The 16,103-nt window shown below is 49.2% G+C and overlaps 1 protein-coding gene across 1 annotated transcript in view; it reads left to right on the forward strand.

The window, feature by feature from the left end:
• The window catches only part of LOC136448639 (extracellular matrix organizing protein FRAS1-like), a 99,557-nt gene that overhangs the window by 39,398 nt on the left and 44,056 nt on the right, over window positions 1-16,103 (forward strand). Inside the window, exons 3-16 of the mRNA XM_066448277.1 lie at window positions 2,297-2,404; window positions 2,627-2,719; window positions 4,405-4,564; window positions 5,336-5,469; window positions 5,876-6,064; window positions 6,588-6,645; window positions 7,060-7,193; window positions 11,017-11,103; window positions 12,280-12,427; window positions 12,955-13,245; window positions 13,978-14,052; window positions 14,084-14,227; window positions 14,522-14,659; window positions 15,463-15,603. Coding sequence (XP_066304374.1) covers window positions 2,297-2,404; window positions 2,627-2,719; window positions 4,405-4,564; window positions 5,336-5,469; window positions 5,876-6,064; window positions 6,588-6,645; window positions 7,060-7,193; window positions 11,017-11,103; window positions 12,280-12,427; window positions 12,955-13,245; window positions 13,978-14,052; window positions 14,084-14,227; window positions 14,522-14,659; window positions 15,463-15,603 — 1,900 coding nt within the window. The remainder of the gene's footprint in view (window positions 1-2,296; window positions 2,405-2,626; window positions 2,720-4,404; window positions 4,565-5,335; window positions 5,470-5,875; window positions 6,065-6,587; window positions 6,646-7,059; window positions 7,194-11,016; window positions 11,104-12,279; window positions 12,428-12,954; window positions 13,246-13,977; window positions 14,053-14,083; window positions 14,228-14,521; window positions 14,660-15,462; window positions 15,604-16,103) is intronic.

Raw genomic sequence — 16,103 nt, forward strand, 5'->3', positions numbered from 1 at the left:
CAACAGTTGCTAAGGAGGTTATTAATATGTTTTCACTTTTGGAGAACTGTCTGCTACATGTGTATGTTGAATATGTCCAACAGGTCAGCTTTTATTAGTCTAGTTATCTTGTACCCGTTCCATCTGGCGAGGTTTGTCAGGTTCAGGTTGTTTTTGATGACCTGCTGGTTTGCCTGCCATGTGCAGAACATCAGATTAGGGTCCCAATAACGGTAGCCTGATATTGAACCCTGTTATAGCTGCTGAGGCTCTTGTATCCAACCCTACTATACCATAGCTCAGCTGCAGAGTGTCTTCTCTGCAAACTATTAGCGGAGAGGACGAAACAGACTGGGCAGCTGTAATAGGGGTGATACCAGGCTAATAATTGGGGGATTTCCCACAGCTTTAGCCTGGTTCCCAGCCTCCCCCAAGGCTGCTCTCTAGCCTGGTCCCCAGCCTCCCCCAAGGCTGCAGCTCTAGCCTGGTCCCCAGCCTCCCCCAAGGCTGCAGCCCTAGCCTGGTCCCCAGCCTCCCCCAAGGCTACAGCCCTAGCCTGGTCCCCAGCCTCCCCCAAGGCTGCAGCTCTAGCCTGGTCCCCAGCCTCCCCCAAGGCTGCAGCTCTAGCCTGGTCCCCAGCCTCCCCCAAGGCTACAGCTCTAGCCTGGTCCCCAGCCTCCCCCAAGGCTGCAGCTCTAGCCTGGTCCCCAGCCTCCCCCAAGGCTGCAGCTCTAGCCTGGTCCCCAGCCTCCCCCAAGGCTACAGCTCTAGCCTGGTCCCCAGCCTCCCCCAAGGCTGCAGCTCTAGCCTGGTCCCCAGCCTCCCCCAAGGCTGCAGCTCTAGCCTGGTTCCCAGCCTCCCCCAAGGCTGCAGCTCTAGCCTGGTCTCCAGCCTCCCCCAAGGCTACAGCTCTAGCCTGTTTCCCAGCCTCCCTCAAGGCTACAGCTCTAGCCTGGTCTCCAGCCTCCCCCAAGGCTGCAGCTCTAGCCTGGTCCCCAGCCTCCCCCAAGGCTACAGCTCTAGCCTGTTTCCCAGCCTCCCTCAAGGCTACAGCTCTATCCTGGGCCCCAGCCTCCCCCATTAGGCTACACTCTAGCCTTGTTGACAGAGGTGCAGTGGGTTAGGAGGAATCATGGCAGCAAAAGTATACTGTAATAGATAATTACAGTAAACAGCATCTTCCAATTTTGATGCGGATTGATCATCAGACCGACACTTGATAATTTCTTGTTCCCAATTTCTCTACTTAGTTCATGTTACACGTACCCCCTGCATTGCTCGGACTCCCCTACCCACCTGTCTCCACTGTGACAACCATGAAATATCTCCAACCTGCAGAAAACTGGAGCATGATAGAACTGGGTCACAGGTTAGGGGTCGTGACCTGACCTTGCTGCTCGGGTGACATTTATCTAAATAACTGTCCTTGATAGATTTGGCCTGGGAAACCAGAACCACACTTCATGTAAACAGGGCGAAGAACTCTTCCTGAATAAAGACACATTTCTCCAGAAGACTGACCAGGCTGTGACCTTGAATTCCAGTGCAAGGGCAACAAATAGATCGACATTAGATGAATAGATCTTACCCTCCGATGTCACAGCTCTTGTTAATTCAAATTAGTCCTGACACGGGGATTGGAGAGTTGATCATCTTTGCCAGGTTTAACTTTATTTATGCCCCCCTCCCACTACGTACATTATTGCTGACCCACTGGGGGTCGCTCTGGTCACTGCAAAACCTTCACACAATGTGGTGTCCGTTGTCAAGGTCACACAAGGTCGCACCATAATCAGATCAGTCTTGTCACATATGTGCAGCCCTGTACACAAATCTGACCTCTGCTGGCCGGGTGTTAGTAAAGGTCGTAACCCATGGCGACCTGCACATGACAGAGCGGCAGGCCTGAAGGTCACATGCTGGGTTCCAACACAGGCGTGACCTTGAGCTTTAATAGCCTTTAATAGGGTTGCACCAAAATGTAATAAGTCATGTCTATTCCTGCAGTTATTATCAACCTTACTGAGAAGCAAAATCATTTATTTTGGAACTTGGTCCCACCTTACTTACTGTGTATGTGGGCTCATGTTTGTAAATACATCTTGGTTTGCTGTTACAATACCCTGTGCTCAGTCCATTACAGCAGGAAATTATTTTAGCCATATTTCATTTTTCAGAATATCAAATGCGTAGATCTAAATCCAAACATGTCAATTGATCCTTTTCATCGAAGACTTCTCTTTGTAGTGACCCCTGACCTTTTCCATGACCTCTGAACTTTGTAGTGACTGACAACCTTTTGACCTTCCCTCCACAGAACGCGACCTTCTGGAAGCCGGAGGTGTGCTCGCTGTGCCGCTGTGAGGATGACGTTGCCATCTGCGAGACGATTGGCTGCCGAAACACGCACTGCGACACCGACAATGTGAGCAGGACGATTTTTTTTTCAAAATATAACATCAATCATTGAAATTATGATTGTTGTAATTCTCTGCGTTCCCCAGGGCGGGGTGCTGAAGGTCCTGCCCTGCTGAAGTGTCTAAGATGTTTGTTGTTTGTTCCGTGTCTAAGATGTTTGTAGTTTGTTCCGTATCCAAGATGTTTGTTTTGTGTCTAAGATGTTTTGTTTTTTCCCGTGCCTCTCCAGGGTGGGGTTCTGAAGGTCGTGCCCGGCCGCTGCTGCCCAGAGTGTGTTGTGGAGACGGCGCGGTCCTGCGAACACGAGGGGGAGGTGCTCGGGGTATGTACAACGGACAGAACACACGTCAAGAAACAAATAAACAAACCAACAAATCACCAGCAGATTTCAACACTCATACACAGTACTGACAGAGGAATAACATACCATACACTAGAATGGCAACATTTTCGGGAAAATGCAGAATATTCCCCTCCCATTACCTACACCTCAAATATGACATCCTTAGCATTGACTGTAAGGATATGACGAAGTTTCTGCATAAATTATGCAAAGGAGGTCGGCATTAGCATAATTTATGGCCAGGTGTGTTCGGCCTTTCCTAAAGGTACCTACATCTCAAATATGACATCCGTAGCTTTTATGGTTAGGGATATGCATAAATTATGCATAATGCACTCATTAGCATAATTTATGGCCAGGTTTTCTGACCTTTCCGAAAGGTACCTGCATCTCATCCGTAGCCTTTACAGTAAGGGAAAAACAAGTTTATGCATAAATTATGCGAATGAGGTCCGCATTAGCATAATTTATGTACAGGTGTGTTCACCTCTCCTAAAGGTACCTACATCTGAAATATGCCATCCGTAGTCTTTACGGTAAGGGATATACATACATTATGCAAATGATATCCGCATTAGCATAATTTATGTCCAGGTGTGTTCAACTCTCCTAAAGGTACCTACATCTGAAATATGCCATCCGTAGTCTTTACGGTAAGGGATATACATACATTATGCAAATGAGGTCCTCATTAGCATAATTTATGTCCAGGTGTGTTCACCTTTCCTAAAGATACCTACATCTCAAATATGACATCTGTAGCTTTTACGGTAAGGGAAATACAAGTTTCTGCATAAATTATGCAAATGAGGTCCTCATTAGCATAATTCATGGCCAGGTGTGTTTACCTTTCCTAAATTTATCTACTTCTCAAATATGACATCTGTAGCTTTTACTGTAAACGCAATACAAGTTTTTGCATAAATTATGCAAATGAGGTCCTCATTAGCATAATTTTTGTCCAGGTGTGTTCACCTTTCCTAAAGATACCTACATCTCAAATATGACATCTGTAGCTTTTACGGTAAGGGAAATACAAGTTTCTGCATAAATTATGCAAATGAGGTCATCATTAGCATAATTCATGGCCAGGTGTGTTTACCTTTCCTAAATTTATCTACATCTCAAATATGACATCTACAGCTTTTACTGTAAACGCAATACAAGTTTTTGTATAAATTATGCAAATGATGTCCTCATTAGCATAATTCATTGTCAGGTGTATTCACCTTTCCTATAGGTACCTACATCTCAAATATAACATCCGTACATTGTAACATAAGGTACATATAACTTACTACAATACCATTAGTAGAGCTACCACCGCACATCTACTTGGTTTTTGGCAGAAGAAGAAAGAAGAAGAAGAAGAACAGGCAAGCAAAAACAGTATATCCCCCTTCCCACTGGAAGGGGAATATAATTACCCAATGTGATCATGCAAATAGCAGAGGAACATATGCATGACAGCCTGTCACAGCCTCCCAACATTGTTGTCATTTCCACATAAGTCACAGCTTAGCTTAGGTGATAGGTATATGTTATAGAAGTATACATTTTAGGTACTATTTGTATTATGATGTTTCTGTGGATTTCATGTCGGAATGCACATGTAGATCTTGTTTCCTGACTCCCTTGGCTTGTTGTTTGGCTGTTTCCCGCAGCACGACACCGCGTGGCGCCCGACGGCGTGCACGGCCTGCTCGTGTTGGGACGGGAGCGTGACGTGTCGGCAGGAGTCGTGCCCGACGCTCGCGTGTCTGCCCGGCGAGGTTCAGCACCAGACGGAGCGGGACTGCTGCCCCAGGTGCATCCGACCCGGACGTGAGTCTTTTTCCTCCTCTTTTCCTCCTTTTTCCTCCTCTTTTTCCTCCTCTTTTTCCTCCTCTTTTTCCTCCTCTTTTTCCTCCTCTTTTTCCTCCTCTTTTTCCTCCTCTTTTTCCTCCTCTTTTTCCTCCTCTTTTTCCTCCTCTTTTTCCTCCTCTTTTTCCTCCTCTTTTTCCTCCTCTTTTTCCTCCTCTTTTTCCTCCTCTTTTTCCTCCTCTTTTTCCTCCTCTTTTTCCTCCTCTTTTTCCTCCTCTTTTTCCTCCTCTTTTTCCTCCTCTTTTTCCTCCTCTTTTTCCTCCTCTTTTTCCTCCTCTTTTTCCTCCTCTTTTTCCTCCTCTTTTTCCTCCTCTTTTTCTTCTCTGGTGGCGTTAGAAGAGTTGTGGCTCTGGCATCCGCGCTGGTCCTTTTCCTCAAAACATGTCCGTAAGGTGTGAATGGGTACCTTACTTTGGTTGTGGAAGGTCACAGACTTGAGTCTCTTCTGCTGGTTTCTTAAAGATGTTAGAAGAGTAATTGCGCTGGCGTCCGCGCCGGGATCTGCGCCGGCGTCCGCGCTGGTCCTTTTCCCCAAAACATGCATCTGACCCGGACGTGAGTTTCAAACTCAATTTGCGAGTAGAAAAATATTTGCAGTTTGCTAACATTGGATGAAGTAGTACAATATTTTGTTTGACGTAGTACGCAAAAAGGCTTTCGTTCAGACAGTACTTAATATTGCCTCCCCAATATTACTACCATTGTACATCATAGATGACATGTGTCCCACAGGGTCTTGTAACTATGGAGACAACCGTTACCATGATGGCGACACCTGGCAACCGGTCCCCTGCACCCACTGCACCTGTGATGACGGACAGACCAGGTGTTACATCGCTGACTGCGCACCTGTGGTGTGTGCCCAGGTAAGGAGACAAGGTGTTCGCTTAGTCTGTTTTAAAATGGAACATTTAGGAAAAAATTAATGGACTAAATTGTGCAGCAACTTTAGGGTACAATGTATGGCAAGCAACAACAACAAGAATAGTGTTGTGAATCTCTTGTTTTATTCATTATTTTGAATTTATTTCTCACAAATTCTGTCTATACATTTTACCATGCTCCCATAAGGCAACATACAGGAGAGGAGATAACCTTAAAGTTTGATAATCTCTTCTGGGACCTTTCTGGGTCCTCTGACCTCACTTCCTGTCAGTGTCCCCAATGTGCCTAGAATGTGGAAATAAAGACACACCAAAAACAATACCTCCCAGTTCACAAACAAAAAACAAACAAACAAGCAAACAAACCACCAGGCTTTTTTCCCTGCAGGACGAGGAGGCGGTGGTGCGACCGGGGCAGTGCTGCCCGGAGTGCGCCGGGCGATCCTGTACGGCGCAGAACCGACAGTACCGCCACGGCGAGCAGTGGAAACCCGACCCCTGCATGCACTGCGTCTGTCGTCACGGCGACCCGCACTGCGTCCGCACCTCGTGTCCGGAAAACCCCGCCTGCCCACCTGTAAGTACAGCTTCAGCAGTCCATGGGTGTATCTAATCAGCTCTACCTGTAGTACATTGCTGTGGTATAACTAACTGGCTCTACCTGTAGTACATTGCTGTGGTATAACTAACCGGCTCTACCTGTAGTACATTGCTGTGGTATAACTAACCGGCTCTACGTGTAGTACATTGCTGTGGTGTAACTAACTGGCTCTACGTGTAGTACATTGCTGTGGTGTAACTAACCGGCTCTACGTGTAATACATTGCTAGGAACATCCTCACATCGCTCACAGCCAGACTAAGCAAAGACTAGGTGTGACAGGTCGTTCAGTGTAATATAACCAGCTGCTGCCGTGCCGCGTGCCTGCAAAGCTGGTATGTTACGCGAATGGCAGTTTTACTGGCTTTACAAATACAGATGCAGAAACAGATACATCGTACTACCTTTGACATGATTATAGATTTGCACTACACGACATGTGGATAATGGAAATACAGTGAACATTGCAAGATGTCGTAGTGAGACTTTGTCGTCTACAGGATTCCCTGAGCATCGTCAGAGAAGGACGCTGCTGTCCTGACTGTGTCCCCCGGCAAGGTAAGGGGGAGGGCTACGGTAAGGGGATAGGGTAGGGGGATAGGGTAAGGTAAGAAGGTAGGGTAAGGGGTTTAAGGTAAGGGGGTTATGGTTAGAGGGTAGGGTAAGGGGATAGGGTATGAGGGGTACGGTAAGGGGGCTTAACTGAAGGTAAGGGGGTAGGGTAAGGGGGTAAGGCAAGGGTTAGGTAGGGTAAAGGGGAAGGGTGTGTGTTGATGAGGGGGGCTTTAGGGGAGGCTGTGTATAGACTGATTTCTCTGCTTAGCACTTAGTATTTAGGAAAGAGTGGGAGTTGAACTCGCACCACTACTAGTAGACCAGCCGCCTACAGTAGTGATAGCACAATGTTATGCGGCTCCACGGTAACCTAGTGTGTTGCGGGAATGACTGTAACCTTGACCTTTACCCTCGCAGCGCCGTGTGAGCGCGCCGGCGTGACGCGGTACAGCGGGGACATGTGGAACGAGACCGGCTGTGAGTTCTGCGTCTGCGAGGCCGGCGCCGTCAGCTGTTTCACTGCGGAGTGTGCGCAGCTCAACTGCCAGGGGGTCAGTATTTTTTACTTGTTTTTCTCAGCTGTCTTATCAGGGTCTGGTCATGTTTGCTGCCAATTGTCGTACAATTTTCATGCCATTCTCGCCCCAAGCTTTGCAAGCCAGGATGATGGCTAGCATCTCGAGGCGATGGATGGGGTGTCCCTGCTTGGCGATCGCGGGTGGAAAGGCCGCGTGGAAGAACTGACGGTTGAAGGTACCGCCGCACCCTGTGAGGCACGCGTCGGTGGTCGGGGTGTCCGGGAGAGTGTGACGTGCCGAGTCTTTGATCAAAGAGACTCCGTTGAATTCTGGCAGGAACGTACGCCACCAGTGAACGTCCTTCTTAAATTCGCTGGGGAGGCGAGTTCGGTGGTGTTGCCGACGAAGTCCCTTCAGTGCTGCTATAATGCGCGAAAGGAAAGTTCTGCCTGGTTGGACACAAACTGAGATGAAGGACAATTTTCCCAAGAGAGTCTGTATCTCTTGCTTCGTAGCTCTCTTCTTGTTTGTCCAGGTGTCAAGTTCGCGCAGGGTGTCCGAGAGCCGCTCCTGAGTCACGCTTCTGGACATCTCTGTGGTGTCGTAACCAATTCCCAGGAATGTCATGCGCGTGTCCGGAGGTGTCGCTTTATCTGCTGACTCTTCTAAGCCAAGATGGCGGAAGGTGCGACCGAGGGCGTCGAAGGCGTGCTGAGCTTTTTCTGGGGTTTCTGCACCGCCAAAGTCGTCAATGTAATTGACACAGTCATAACCCTGCGAAGCGTGGATGAAGGTAACTGCGTTGGTAGTCCGTTGGCACGCCATCGCAGCCGAACGTAACCCGAAGGGAAACACGGTATCAAAGTAATGGCCGCCACGCCAGGTAAAGCCTAACAGGTGGTAATCGTGCGGGTCTACCGGGAGTTGACGATAGGCACGACTCAGGTCCCTCTTGAAGAGCATGCAACCGGGACCTTTCTTCCTGATCAAGGATTCCAAGGCCTCATGACTCGGAAGGGTGAGATTAAGAGGGTCGCCTAAATATTGTTTGGGCGCGATACGGTCGTTGACCGCGGACCCTGGGGTAAAACTGAGATCCACCACTACCCGGCGATCGCCTTCGGTGCCTTTCGAAAAGTCTGGAGTGGGGACGCGATGAAGTCGCTTCCGAACGGCGGTAGCTGGAAGGGGCCCTGCGTGGCTCCATGCCCGATCTCCTTGTCGATGTAGTGATCTACGGCCTCGCTGTAGGTGTTGGCGGTGTTGTGGTTGCGTCTGAGGCATAGATGACCTCATGTAATGAACCGGCTGCAGACTGCTCCGCCGACGAGGGTGGTGGGACTCGCTGTCTGGGCTGGGCGCTGGTAGTTGACACTGCAGGGGAGAGACTCGCCATCTGTGTGACTGCGGGCTTCAGGGTGGGGAACTGCTGGTGCGTGCTTTCCGTGGATGGATGCGGGCTTGAAGGCACGGTCTTCGGGGCGGGCGTTCACTGACGTGTGTGCTGGGGGCGTCAGTGCGAGAGGTCCGGAGCTGGTACTCGCCATCTCATTGCGTGGAGGCTTGGAGGGACGGTCTTCGGGGCGGGGATTCACTGATGTGGGTGCTGGGAGCATCAGTGCGGGGGATTCTGGGCTGGTACTCGCCATCTCGGTGTGTGAGGGCTTCAGGGCAGGGCGTGGACGTAAGGCGCTGACCTTCGGTGTTGGGAGGGGTGGGGATGGGGGGTGGGTGACGTGGCTTGAAGTTGTGAGTCCAGACAATGTTTTTACCAGATTGGGCAGTTCTGTGTTGTGAGCGGGACCTAGTCAGAAATTGTCCCGCGCCGCTGCGTAATTGCCTTGACCACCCCGGTCCTTGTTGTGTGGGCAGTACCTCGCCGGATGTCCGGCATCCACTCCCGGTCTATGCCTGGAGCAGTACTTGCCTGCGTGGACGTGCAACACACCAGAGGCAGCTATATGGTCTGTGGCGAAGGAGCACGTGTTGCCCTGATATCTATAACAGTACGTGGTTCTTGGCCCGGCACCTCTGTCCATGTAGGCTGTTTGACCATGACTAGCTTGCAAACTGCTCGCAACACCAGAGTCAGCTGAGGGTTTCCTCAGGTGTTCTTCTTTGAGTTTGTGCACTTCCGCTGTGGTGGTCTCGGTGTCGATGGTGACGAGACCGTGTTCAACATGGATCCACAAAATCTTATAGAAGTTTCTGATGCCGACGAAGGAATATGTGGGGATGTCGAGCATCAGACCCCTCAATACGTGGCCCCGGTTCCGGCTCTCCATGGGATGTGTGTTCGGACTCAGGATAATGGCCATTTCGCCTGCAATTAACTGATCCCAAGTTAGGGAGTCATGGGTGACTGGTTTGAAGGCCGAAAATACGAATTCGTGGGGCCAACTGACTTCCCTAACCACTCTATCGTGTGCCTTCCTTGATAAACCACTAGAAAGTTTTTTACCTGGACACAGTGGATCGCCGTCCGGGGAAGGCTGCAGGTTTTCGAGGGGAGGGCTTTTCTCAGATCCGAGTGCGCCGCCGGAGGCCTGCTGCCCGGTTGAAGGTCTTGGCGCGTGTGGTGGCGGGTTACTGTGCAAGGCATGGAAGGCACGCACCTCCCGCAGGGTGGGCACGCTGTTGTGGGACGGCGCGAAGTGCCTCTGCACGCCGACGGGAACACTCTGCTGGCGACGGCCATCTTGTTGGGAGCTGGGCGCCGCTAAGCCCCCTGGGAAGATGGACCTAGAACCGGTGACGTCTTCCTCTCGTGGCCGCGGAGATATGGGGAGGGGGGTCTTTGCCGTTTCAAGTTCTGCCTCCTGAATGCCCAAATCGGTTTTCATCTGTTCTATCCGCCTGCTCACGTCCAAAAGTTCGTTGTTCAGCTGCTCAGTCAACATGGCGTCGGGCGTGGAGAGCCATCCGCCCTCTTCAGATTCTTCGGTGGGGGAAAGTGCGAACCGCGCAGGGGGCCTCGTTTTCCGTTTACCTGCTCCGTACATGCTTGAAAGGTGGAGAAACGGCCGTTGTAGAAGTTGCTGGTCTCGGGGAGAAAGGTCTGGGCGAAAGTCGAAGGAGTAGTACGGGCGTCGGTGGAAAAACTGGCGCGCAAAAAGGGCAAATATCGGACGGAAATCGGTGCAGTCCGACTCGAACCAGATCGTGTCAAGCTCTGAAGCCCGGATACAGTTACTCTCGAAGCTCTCATGTGCTCTCGTGTGATCTCGCGGGATCTCGCCCAGTTCTCATGTGACAATTCCATCATATGCTGCGGCGACCGTCATCATATGTGCCTAATTGTGACTGTGCCCTTACTGAACCCTGTGGTGCAGTAGACTTTGTACTGAATCTGGGATTCTGCTGATTTCCCACAGAAGAGTACGTATTGAGTTTCCCTGCCCTACTCCCCATCCCAATGGTGATCTAGTGTTGTTGTGTAGTTTCCCTGCCCTACTCCCCATCCCAATGGTGATCTAGTGTTGTTGTGTAGTTTCCCTGCCCTACTCCCGATCCCAATGGTGATCTAGTGTTGTTGTGTAGTTTCCCTGCCCTATACTCCCAATGGTGATCTAGTGTTGTTGTGTAGTTTCCCTGCCCTACTCCCAATGCTGATCTAGTGTTGTTGTGTAGTTTCTCTGCCCTACTCCCAATGCTTATATAGTGTTGTTGTGTAGTTTCTCGGCCCTACTCCCAATGCTTATATAGTGTTGTTGTGTAGTTTCTCTGCCCTACTCCCAATGCTGATCTAGTGTTGTTGTGTAGTTTCCCTGCCCTACTCCCATTGCTGATCCTGTGTTGTTGTGTAGTTTCCCTGCCCTACTCCCATTGCTGATCCTGTGTTGTTGTTCCCCCGCAGGATGAACAGGTGGTCAGCCCAGGGAAGTGTTGTCCGGAGTGTTCCTCCCCCGCGGCGGAGTGCCAGGTGCAGAACAGAGTCTACAGGGTGAGATGGAGCCCTTCTTATCTGGGAGATTACTGTGATTCTTCATTTGTTAACTGTAGCTTGATATTAGCTGATTTAACAGCCACTAGTCAACAGCTAAAATTTCATCATCGCAAATGTTTGATCGCTAATACTTGAGACAGTAATGTTTGTTTCCACCGTTAAAATTAAGTGCCGTGACCTACATGTACATGTACTCCTTTTCCCCCCAACTGCCATATTTTCCTGCCGCTATATTAAAGTGATTTACAGTATTTTGGAGATTAGACAATGACAATGATCTTTAGTGCATATTCATGCACAGCGTGAGCTAAATGCATCGAGTTGCTTGAGTAACTGTTTTTTGCATATCTTATTACCTGTATGTCTAACCTTTTCATCGACGTAATTCTAAACTCTGTTTCTGCGCTGCTAAGTCTTGTACTTGTAGTCCTAACAGTAAGCCCAGTTCATCCAACTTTAAGAAAGCTATCCGGCATTTGTTCATGATGATTTATCTCTTGTATGCCTTATGGTATGATTATATATGTTTCTTCTAACTGTATAATCTGTATGTCTGTAGGTCCATATGTATTTTTACTTTAAACCCTTGTAGATTAGCTGTTATAAAGGCTAAATGGCTAAAGGCTAAGCAGTGCAATGGCCTACTGTGTAGAGTGTTCGCCTTGCACACAGTACATGTAGGTCGTGAGTTCGATCCCGGATGGGTCATACCACAGATTTTAGAAATGGTGCATACTGCTTAGCACTCAGCATTTAGGAAAGAGTATGGTAGTTAAACATACACCACTACCAGTGCTACTAGCCCCCTGCTGTAGTGATTACACAAAGTTGTGTGGCCCAAGGGCTACAGAAATGGAGATGGGAGCTACCCTATGCACCATCTGATGCAGGAAGGACTTTAACTAAAAGGGTATGCTGGAGTTCCAGAGCAAAAATATACCCCCACTGCTGTTTTGAATTTGAAAGAAAGGGTACTCGTTTGACGTTGCTCAATTTTAGTTACCACGCTTTACGACAACCGCGCGGGTGCAACGTAAGCATTCTAGAAATATTCTCAACCCAGTGATTGTCAGGGCTAGCATACAGAACAAGCATGTACAACCCGACAATTGTCGGGCGTAGCAGGACTAGGGTTAAGAAACAGACTAAACGTGAGCCTGGTGTTCCCTGCAGGATGGGGAGAGTTGGGAGCCGGACCTCTGCAGGCGCTGCAGCTGCAAGCAGGGACTGGCGCAGTGCTACCACGAAACATGCGCCCCCTGTCCTCCCGGCACCAGAACTGCACATGTACCCGGGGAGTGCTGCGGAGAATGCCAGCCAGGTAAGTGCGCCCCCTGTCCCCTAGCACCAGAACTGCATGTAAAACCAGGAGAATGCGAAGGGAGTGGTCAGCCAAGTAAAGGTATTCTTTACATTCACACAGGCACTTGTAAAGGCTATTCCTTTAATAAACAAGTAATGAAACATCTAGAGTAAAATTCGTTATCACCAGGTTCAGTAGCGGCATATTCGCTGCATAGCTTTTATTTATTTATTTATTGGAAGTGTACAATAGCTTTAAAGAAAACTGGAAGTGTACAATAGCTTTAAAGAAAACTGGAAGTGTACAATAGCTTTAAAGAAAACTTGCAGCTAGATGTGCAAAAGTAAGGTGTGACAGGATGCTCGGTGTGATATAACCAGCTGCTGCCACGCTGTGTGCCTGCGAAGCTGGTGTGTTACACCCAAAGGGCTAGGTAGATTCAGAAGCTGGTGTGTTGCGTCAGTTGATTCTACTGGCTATACAGATTCAGAAGACTGAAAGTTGTGTTTGTACCCCAGAAGACTGAAAGTTGTGTTTGTGCCCAGTGTCCTGCAGCGATCCCTGCGCATCCTGTGACGACCAGAACCCGTCGGTCTGCAGGTCCTGCCAGGACAGCAGCGCCCTCTTGCAGGACGGGCGGTGTGTGCAGGCCTGCAGTACCGCCCACTACCGCGCGGGGGAGCGTGTGTGCGGGCGGTGCCACCCGAGCTGCAGCAGCTGCGGCGGACCCACGCAGCACCACTGCAGGGAATGTCCGCAGGGCCTGCAGCTGAAACACGGGCAGTGTGTGGCCGACTGCGGAGACAGGTTCTACTCACAGGGCAGCCAGTGCAGCGGTAGGTTTTTAAAAATCTTGTTAGATTTTCTATTTCGATGGACGAGGACAATATGGCACTGCCCTCAAGTTTTGATAACTCATTTTAACGGGGCGACATACATTTAGAACAATAAGCTTATATGGCAAAGTTAGTCCCATTGCTTTGTTGAGGCTGATGGGCTGCGCACACTATTATTCTTCCTTAACTCTAAGTCAGGTACTCAGGTAAGAATTTTCTATATGAAGTTGTAAGCAAGTGAAAAGTGAAGTGAAAAGCAGCAGCAGCATGTGCATGCACATGATCGTGGCATGGTCATTATCCAGTGGCATAGTCCGGTGCTTAGCATCTCTGCCTGTAGCCCAAGAGGGTGTGCCGACAGTGTCGCTCTGAGATGCACTCTACTGGAAAGGGTTGCAGTCTTTAGGATTGGATGTTAAACTGTGGTTCATTGTACTTGGTCGCAAAAAGCTACTACAGTGAACCTGTACAGAACCTGTACATACATGTAGCGTCTGTCTTCTCTGTCATGACCAGTCGAAGAGTAGCTCACTGAAGATTTACGGTTTGTAGTTCTTCTCCATTGAGCTGAATTGGTTTGAGATCATTTTCACTTTTTTCACTTTTTCTAATTGTCCTGTATCCAGCCTGCCACCGTAGCTGCTCCAGGTGTTCAGGACCAGGTGTGGACAGCTGTGCGGCCTGCCAGGTGCCGTCCCAGGTGTAACTATTGTTCCTATTGTTCTGTTCCAGCCTGCCACCCCAGCTGCTCCAGGTGTTCAGGACCAGGTGCAGACAGCTGCGCGGCCTGCCAGGTGCCGTCCCAGGTGTAACTATTGTTCCTATTGTTCTGTTCCAGCCTGCCACCCCAGCTGCTCCAGGTGTTCAGGACCAGGTGCGGACAGCTGTGCGGCCTGCCAGGTGCCGTCCCAGGTGCTGAGAGACGGCAGGTGTGCCGACAGGTGTGGGGAGAAGCAGTACGTCAGGGACGGGAGGTGTCATGGTGAGTCTTAATAGCTAACTTGTCTTCTTCTTCTTTGGGTTCGTTTACTTTGACTTATTAGTGATCCTGAATCTATATCAATCTTCAATCTGTATTCAAGATTGAAGCTTGCAGACAGATGCACAAATTTACATGCCTGAATTATGTCAGTTTTTACAAGTGCATGTATCTAAAAATGGCTTGGAAAATCATAAAACATTGTTACATTCTATGTTGATGAATGTTAGACATCCAGGTAATAAGACAGCAAGCAACTGGATGAAATTTTCTATTTGGCACATTGTTACATTGCAGACTGCGATGGCGGCTGCCTGACGTGTTTGCCGGACGCGCCCGTCTGCACCAGCTGTCCCCGGAACCACGCGCTGCACGAGGGGCGCTGCACGCGGACATGTCCCCAGGGGTTCTACCAGAACCAACAGAACTGCAGAGGTATGCAGAGGTCGCAGCCAGTCACCTCCAGTTATCCACATTGAACCAGTCCTGTCCAATTTCATGTAGTTAACACCTTCTTGTCTGAAGTAACCACTGAGGATTCACCTCACTTAGCGGTTTTCCTTCCCATCCCTTGAGTTGAGACCAAGTTTACATGTAACTGTAGCGTGCACGTAATAGGAAAGTAAAGGAAAGTAATCTCGAACAAGTTTAGCTCAAATGAACTCAATGAACAGATGAACTAATCTTCCAATGGTCGTGACAGGAAGACAGACGCTATGTACAGTATTGTACGTGGGAAATTCCCCTAGCTCTTTTCGACAAGCACAATGAACATTGGACCAGGTCTTAACATCCCGTCCTAAGGACTGGGATCTTTTCTGGTAGCGCGCATGTCGGGTGAGTGACACAGCCGGGATCGAACCCGGGGCTTCTAGTACCAGAGGCAAGATCGCTAATCACTGGACTACGCACGCTACAGTGTACTGTACAGTGGTTAGTGACTCCTGGCTGTGTCGCTCAGCAGACTACTGGAAAGGGTTGCAGTCCTGAGGACGGGATGTAAAGCCATGCTAAGAGCTAGGGGAATTTCCCTGTACAATGAACGTGTAAATACTGTACATAGCATCTGTCTTCTCTCTCACGACCAGTGGAAGATTACCTCTTAGTTAGCTAAACTGGTTTAAGATCACTTTTAGTGTCTCTTGTACAGTTTCTTACAATCGTACCGAATGACACATTAGTATATATAAACATTACAGTAATTTTTCACATAAGTTCCCGTCCCGTGTTCCCCCCAGCTTGCCACCCGTCCTGCCTCCGGTGCCGTGGCCCCCGGCCCAACCAGTGTGTGGCCTGCGGGAGCGACAAAGTGCTGTTCAACGAGCAGTGCCTGGTGCAGTGTCCCACAGGGTTCATCGCACAGCAGGGGTCCTGCGAAGGTACCAACATCCCTAGCTCTGTCGTAGAGTGTAGTAAGACATTATAGTGGACTACTACTAAAACATTACAACTTTGTAGTTTTCACATTTTCACAGGAAATTTTAGTCTGCAAGTTCCCCTCCTGCAGTGTCCCACGGGGTTCATCGCGTAACAGGGGTCTTGTGAAGGTACAAGTGTAATGGAGTGAAGTTGAAAAACATAAGTCACTGTATGTGGGTCAGTAACTTGCCAAAGTGTGTTAAGAATGGCAGCTGATGTTGTGTTAAAAGTTCATCTGCATGTGTTGGTCAGAAATCATTCTAAAGCACAAAAATTGGACTTCCCAAATTTTTGACTGTCCAAGACCAGTCTTTGTCAAGGAATGAGCCATCCTAGCCTGAGTACCAGCCTTTTCAGTAGAGCTTGGGCAGCGAACGAAAGCTTAAGAGGCTGGTACTCAGGCTAGAGCAATCCACCACTTTCTTGGGTTGTATTTCCAACAATCGGCTTGCAGTACGTC

This window comes from Branchiostoma lanceolatum, chromosome 14 (assembly GCF_035083965.1).
Source record: "Branchiostoma lanceolatum isolate klBraLanc5 chromosome 14, klBraLanc5.hap2, whole genome shotgun sequence".
Classification (NCBI taxonomy): Eukaryota; Metazoa; Chordata; class Leptocardii; order Amphioxiformes; family Branchiostomatidae; genus Branchiostoma; species Branchiostoma lanceolatum.